General features: G+C 42.1%; 1 protein-coding gene across 7 annotated transcripts in view; it reads right to left on the reverse strand.

The window, feature by feature from the left end:
• The window catches only part of RGS22 (regulator of G protein signaling 22), a 112,053-nt gene that overhangs the window by 25,023 nt on the left and 79,681 nt on the right, over positions 1 to 7,349 (reverse strand). For all 7 annotated transcript variants that reach the window (XM_032801465.2, XM_032801481.2, XM_032801438.2 and 4 more), the window contains 3 exons: positions 3,974 to 4,066; positions 3,137 to 3,303; positions 267 to 429 (listed from right to left, as the gene is read on the reverse strand). In XM_032801465.2, the coding sequence (XP_032657356.1) occupies positions 267 to 429; positions 3,137 to 3,303; positions 3,974 to 4,066 (423 nt within the window). The remainder of the gene's footprint in view (positions 1 to 266; positions 430 to 3,136; positions 3,304 to 3,973; positions 4,067 to 7,349) is intronic.

Here is a 7,349-nt window from a genome sequence, read left to right on the forward strand (position 1 = left end):
AAGGGGGCTCAGCACTGGTCCTGGGGACCTCGGGCAGCTGGACTCTGAAGTCCTATTTATGCAAAGGGGTAACACACAGAGAGCTTGCCCAGAAAATGTGCCAGAGAGGCACAAAGAGATGGTGGAGGAGCCTATTCAGACTCAGGATTAAAGCCTTTATGCCCAGTACGTGGGACCCAACCACAGCAGCCTGGAGCATGTCCAGCAGGGGGAGCTCTGCCAGAACTGTGACAGCTATGTATAAATATGGTTCTATATACTGATACCTGGTCTTGTTGTTCTTTTGTAGCTGGACTATTGGGTCCAAAGAAGTATTTTTTATTTAGGTACTTGTTTCTAATAGCTTTAGATTTTTCCTCTCTTTTTTCTTTTTCCTTGTGGAGCATCCTTCTGAATTGTTCAATGTCTAGCCAGCACATGAGATCCATGCTACAAACAAATCAAGGAGAATATTCTTCATTATTCCATGTTGATGTCATTTTTATCAGAATTCTAACAAGTTATTATTTTAATTACAATTAACAGAAATGGAATCAAGTGTCCAGATCTTGCATGCTATGTCAGGGGATATACTTTTTGCCTCAGTTGTTCCTTACTAGATTAGAAATAAGCTAACATGAGAATGAGTATGCCACTAGTTCAACACTCAGAAGTAGAAGTGGAATGCCTTTAAATCCCAGTCTACAGTAGACCAGACCAAATAATTTATTTGATGAATTTGTCTCTTTTTGAATCATCTATTAATAAATTCCTATTTCCTCAAATATTTTATTATCCATATTAAAAGATGAATAATTTCTACATAAAATTCCTGGTCTGTAAATTGCTCATAATCAGTTCAACATGAGTATTTGATATTAAAAATGCCAGCTTTTTAATGGGATAATCTTGATTGGACACACAGGTTACATGATACTGGGTTTGTTCCTTAACTGGAGAAGAAAAATATTTAGAATACTTATACTTCCAAGTTCACTTTCTATGATTATTCTCTATTAAAATTTAGTGTTTCTGTGAACATTCCTGACAATAAACTTGTTTGCTAAAATATTTTCAGAAAGTGAAACATGCAGAGGCAGAGCCAGCCAAACCACTTTAATTTCTTGTTCTAATAAATATTTGCAGATTTTTATTTTGTTTTTTGAGGTATTAGTTAATGGGTAAAATTTACAAAAGTATCTAATTGATTTAAAAACTGAAGGCCCATTTTCAAAAGTCTCTTGGGTACTTTGGAGTTTAAGTCCTGCTAGGACTTACTCTCCTAAGTAGAGCTAGTTGGAAAAATTCTAACAACGTTTAATTGGAATTTGCTGATTTGTCCAAATTGGAATGTATAACGGGGACAGTTCAGTTTCAAAAAAGTTCAGCTGGAACACTGCCTCGTTTCCTAGCAGTTCACCCACCCAGTTCCGTGGCAGCCCACTATACAGACTGCCTCAGAGTTGGGGACCACAGAGCTTCCAGGGTCTGCAGCTATGGGGCAGCTTGCTAGGTAGACTTCCTCAGAGCCAGGGGCCCTAAAGCTTCCAAATCAGAACAAAATCATAATTTAAAATCTCAAAATCCTCCATGAAATGGAATGCCTTTTCTTCACAAAGCTCTACTCCTGTCACTTAGGCACTTTTGACTCTTTTGCTCCATGCTAGCCTATAATTATATTACCGTTTACCCTGGACCAGTAGACAACACCATCAGCATTACTTTAGTGCTGGGGTGGGTAAACTATGGCCCAGGGGACACATCCAGCCCTTCGGATGTTTTAATCTGGCTCTCGAGTTCCCGCTGGGGAGCAGGGTCCAGGGCTTGCCCTACTCCGCATGGCTCCTGGAAGCAGCGGCATGTCCCTGCTCCAGCTCCTATATGTAGGGGCAGCCAGGGGGCTCTGCACGCTGTCCCCACCCCAAGCACTGCCTCCGCAGCTCCCATTGGACAGGAACTGCAGCCAGTGGGAGCTGCCGGGCCAATGCCTGCTGACAGGGCAGCATGCAAAGCTGCCTGGCCATGCCTCTATGTAGGAGCTGGAGGGGGGACATGCAGCTGCTTGAGGTAAATGCTGCCTAGAGCCTACACCTGACCCCCTCCTGAACCCCAACCCCCTGCCCTAGCCCTGATCCCCCTCCTGCCTTCTGAGCCCCTTAGTCCCATCCCAGAGCACCCTCCTACACCCCCAATCCCTCATCCCCAGCCCCACCCCAGAGCCTGCACCACCAGCTGGAGCCCTCACCCCCTCCCACACCCCTGCCTCAGTCCAGAGCCCCCTCCCACAGCTTGAACTCATTTCTGGCCCCATCCCCCAGCCCTCAACCCCTCCTGCACCCCAGCCCCAATTTTGTGAGCATTCATGGCCCGCCATACAATTTCCATAGCCAGATATGGCCCTTGGGCCAAAAAATGTGCCCACCCCTGGTTTAGAGAAACCTAATTTAAAGAAACAGATGGGTGTAAAAAGGGATTGGAAGGCTGAAAAAGGAAATATTTTAACTATTTTGAGCAGTTACCTAAGAACTGAGTACTTCTGCAATTTTCTGGAATGTTAAAAATATGGGGACTAATGTGGGAAGATATAGAGAAATTAGGGACAAAACTCACATTTACTTCTGTTGAAACATCTGCTTAAATCTTTATTTTACATACGTAGGCTCAAATTTTGAAAATTGTGTGTGTGCATAAATTACACATGCAGTTACTGTGATGATTACTTAACTGTGTTAACTGCATGAACCAAAACTGCAGTTGCTTACACACTTATGATAGCTGTGTGCCCAAATTCTGTGTGTACGTATTTGTAATTCTGAGCCTTCAATTTGAAAAAAAAAAAAAAAGGTTTAAATTGTGCTACCAAAAGCAAGTTTTATTCATTATAGATCAAATTCTGTTTGGGTGCATGTCTTTAAATGGCCGTGGGACACATGCAGGAAGAATTTGACCACAAATGATTTCATAACAGGAGATTTATTTCTAACAAACAGCTGAGACTGCCATATTGATGTTTGAACAAAATTCTCATTTTAGTGCATACATACCATTCTCAAAAAAATGGATAGATTGCAATCCTGTAACCCTTACATAGCCAAAACTCCCATAAAAGACAATAGGCATTTTGAGTGCAGAAATGACTGAAGAACAACAAACATACACTGCAGAATGCTCTTCAAGAAAGAGTCGGAACTGTTCTAACTCCAGTCCATTACGGATCAGGTCATGAAGGCTACAACCTCTGTATTCCTCACGGACTTCACTTAAGAGCTGTGCTTCTCTGAGAACATCAGGCTGAGGTAGAGGAGTGACTTCAGGAGCAATACTCTAACAGAAGAAACAATTTCAATTATATAAAGAAATCTTCTGCCTCTATAACCTGGACAATCTAATAATCCTCCATTAATCCTTCTTTATTGTTTTAAATTCCTCCTCTTCTGTTTGCTAATTGCTGCCATGAAGTCACTTTTTCTCCTGTTACAGGAAACAATGCTCTGTCATGACCAAGCAGACAAGGAATGATGCTGCTACACAGAAATTATTACCATTGCTGAAGAGGAGCAGAATCTGTCTTGATATAAAAACGTCCCGATTCCTAAGGAAATAAGCTGCATGTATCAGTAAGGTATGTTATCAGCTTTATTTTAAACATACTGGGCCAGATTTAATCCTTAAATAAACCAGTCACTTAACTGAATTCAAGGGATTTCCTCAATATTTAGGGTCCAATCCACTTCCCACTGAAGTCAGTAGAAGTCAGACCATTGACTTCAGTGGAGGTTGGATCAGGCCCAAATACTGATGTAACTGAGAGCAGAATTGGAACCATAATTAAAACAGTGATGGCTGTCAACCATTCATTTGAAAATTAATACTAGTCAACAGCACTGTTAGTCCATCAGACCTGCTCACAGTCTCCTTTCATTGCTGATCCATAAAGTGTTAAGCTTCTCAGATAGAAATCAAGTTTGTTTTTGTTAGTAGGTGCTTGTCTTACCTCATCCTTCTTGGAAACACTCTCTTGATGCAAAGCCTGTAGCTTTCTAAAGTACACTGAGTCCAGCTGTCGACTTTCTTCCACCAGCTCCACCTAATAAAAATAATATCTTATGTAATCCCCACAGTATATATTATAGAAAGCTGGAGAGCTGGGCAGGCAACTTGCCAATGACAGTGGGTAGAAAAGAAACATCCTTGCCAATAACGAGACAGATGTTTAGAAGAAGAAAAAATCACTGCAAGTTGCATCCCTATGAGAGCCACTGAGAAGCAGCAATCCAGTTCTTAGAACTATAGCTCTCACTAGGAAATGATGTTCACCACCAATCTGAAACATGAGCACCTCAGTAGAGAATCCAACCAATAAATATGAAAGCTATAAGACAACTATTCTGAGCTTTTCCTGTTTTGTTCCATATTGTGCCAGTTGGTGGCTTTAGACTATAAATTGTTCAGGGCAAGGACTTGAGTGATATTTTTTAATCTGTGTAACACCATGCACATATATGGTGCTTAATAACAACAGTAATCTTGCATTTGTATACTCAGATCAGCAGTTAGGTGCATAAAAGTAACTGTTTTGTGCATCTATATATTGGTTGGAATATTCAAATGTGGGAACTGGACATTTATGAACGTGGACCTACGTGTTGTAGTGGTGCAGTAATCCATCACAGACAGACTTCCCCCACCATGACCTTAATTATGCAAGAGCTTGTATGAAAGAGAAAAGACAATATTTCCAAATTAACATTTACCTAGACACTAATATCATACTCAGCATCATATATCTGAATGTCCACAGGCCACAATCTAACTCTTCTACTGCTGCACAACCCTTTTTTGTTTCTTCATTGTTGGGAGTTTTTTAAGAAATAATATGTATTTTTAAAACAAGCAGGAAAATAATTTCAGACCATTTTGTACAAAGATTAAATCAGAGAATTGATAAAAGTGGGATGAGACGCCATAATGAAAAAGATTTGATTTAGTGTTTGGGTTTTTATAAAAGATATTTTGACCATGCCTCAAATGTATGATTTAAGCCTCTCCTTTATTGCTGGTTGAAATAGCTTGTTTTCTGTGGAATAAATGTACCCGTTCTATGTTGCCAAGCAAGTGGGGAAAGAGGACACAGGGAGTTTCCTCTCCCTAAACAAGTAGCAAAGCTGGATCTTTCCTAGAAGAACTAAGTTGCTGAACAGTGCATTGCATCAAGAGGGCATAGTCTGAGAGGAGCAGCACAGGGCTTTCCAGAGCATGTGTTGTTCGGTCCACCCTAAGGAATATGTTTTCTCCTTTTTGCTGGACCCAACAGGCTCAGGCCCTATATTTTTTTACGCATCTGCCCAGGTCTCTTCTGTTATTAGAGTATTGCCATTTGAAAAGTTTATGCACAACCATACAACAGCAAAGCAAAGTACCACCTGTGCTGAAAGGGTGATAAAAGTTTCTCATTATATCACTAACAGACATTGTAGGCTACATGCATGAAATTAATATAAAGCAATCATAGAAGGTTTTAGATTTGTCACTAGACAAGATTAAAATGATATGTTAAAAGAATGTTCAGAAAATGTCATCCCTCTTTTAATAAAAAAATATTAAGAATTATGCTTTACAGTGAAACCACTTGGTCAGAGGAGCTGCTATTCTCAGTATATGTGAAGTGTTACTAATGTTTGCAAAAGGTGTAATGCTTAGTATAACATTAGTCTGGCAAAGTCTAAATGGAATTTCATACTAATGAAAGGGTTGGCCAATTACAGCATTGTTTTTGTGGATACAGACTAACACGGCTATCCCACTGATACTTGATAGCATATTCTGCAGATCACTAAGAACATAGTTGAAATATCTTTCTCATGACAATGCTTGGAAAGAGAAGAGATTATGGCATAAAATGTACGTCACGGCAAAATTCCGTTCTCATGCCTGTCAGTCCTCAACCTTGAAATCCTGGTCTCCCAATATATGTGGCATCCTCATAGCTGTTCATGCATGTAGAGCAGAGATGGGCAAACTACCACCCATGGGCCACATCCGGCCTGCGGGACCATCCTGCCCGGCCTTTGAGCTCCTGGCCATGGAGGCTAGCCCTCAGCCCCTCCCCTGCTGACCCCACTCCCCAGCAGACTCAGCACACCATGACGCCAGCGCTCTGGGCAGCGGGGCTGCGAGCTCCTTCTGGGCAGCGCAGCTGCGGGGCTGGTTCCAGCTGGGTGGCGCGGCTGTCAGTCCTGGTGTTCTGAATGGTATGGTAAGGGGGCAGGGAGGTTGGATAAAGGGCAGGTGGTTCCAGGGGGCAGTCAGGGGACAGGGAGCAGGGGGCGGTTGGATGAGGTGGAGGTTCTGGTGGAGCGGTCAGGGGATGAGGAACAGGGGAGGTTGGATAGGCTTGGGAGTCCTGGGGGGCCTGTCAGGGGGCAGGGGTGTGGATAGGGATCAGGGCAGTCAGAGAACAGGGAGCAGGCGGGGTTGGATAGGGAGTGAGGGTTCTGAGGGGGGCAGTCAGGGGGCGGGAAGTGGGAGGGGCACATAGGAGGCGGGGGCCAGGCTGTTTGGGAAGGCACAGCCTTCCCTACCTGACCCTCCATACAGTTTTGGAACCCTGATGTGGCCCTCACGCCAAAAAGTTTGCCTACCCCGATATAAAGAGAATATAATAATAGTAATAATAATAATTAATAAATACTTTGCACTGCTATAGAGATTTCCAATAAAAGATCTCAAAGTGCTTTACAAATATTAACAAATATACTCTCATCTATGGAGGTGTTATTATGTAATTCTCTTTTCTTTACATATAAGAAAAGAAAGCCACTTAAACCAAGGTCATAGTGAAACTACTAGGATCAGAACCCAGGTTTCCAGGTTCTCATTCCTGTTAAACATATCTCTGTCCCGCCTCACCTAATCCACAGATACACTTTATGAATCTGAGAGCAGAACTTTGTCCTAACTTTTGTAATCGCTTGTGAGCAATCGCATTTCCCAAAATACTATTAAACAAAGTCCACATGCAGAATACAGTCAGAACCCACAGTCTTGCCTAATTACTTCTTGTTCTGATTTTTTTGGAAGCAAAACTGGAATTTCCAAGTTTCTCTTCTGGCTTTGCTGCTCTTATAGTTTTTCTCTCAGGATTGCTCAGCCCTTATTTTAGATCATCTGTCTAGAGAGCCACTCCCACCTCATATCTGGATGGGACACTGAGCAACCTGCCTCAGTAAGACTGCAGAATACACTTAATTCTTTCACAGCAGGCTCACCACCTGCATACATGGTAGAGTGTTTGGCCTGGTCTACACTATGCGTTTAAATCGATTTAAAGAGCGTTAAATCGATTTAACGCTACACCCGTCCACACTACA

This window comes from Chelonoidis abingdonii, chromosome 2 (genome assembly GCF_003597395.2).
Source record: "Chelonoidis abingdonii isolate Lonesome George chromosome 2, CheloAbing_2.0, whole genome shotgun sequence".
Lineage (NCBI taxonomy): Eukaryota > Metazoa > Chordata > Testudines > Testudinidae > Chelonoidis > Chelonoidis abingdonii.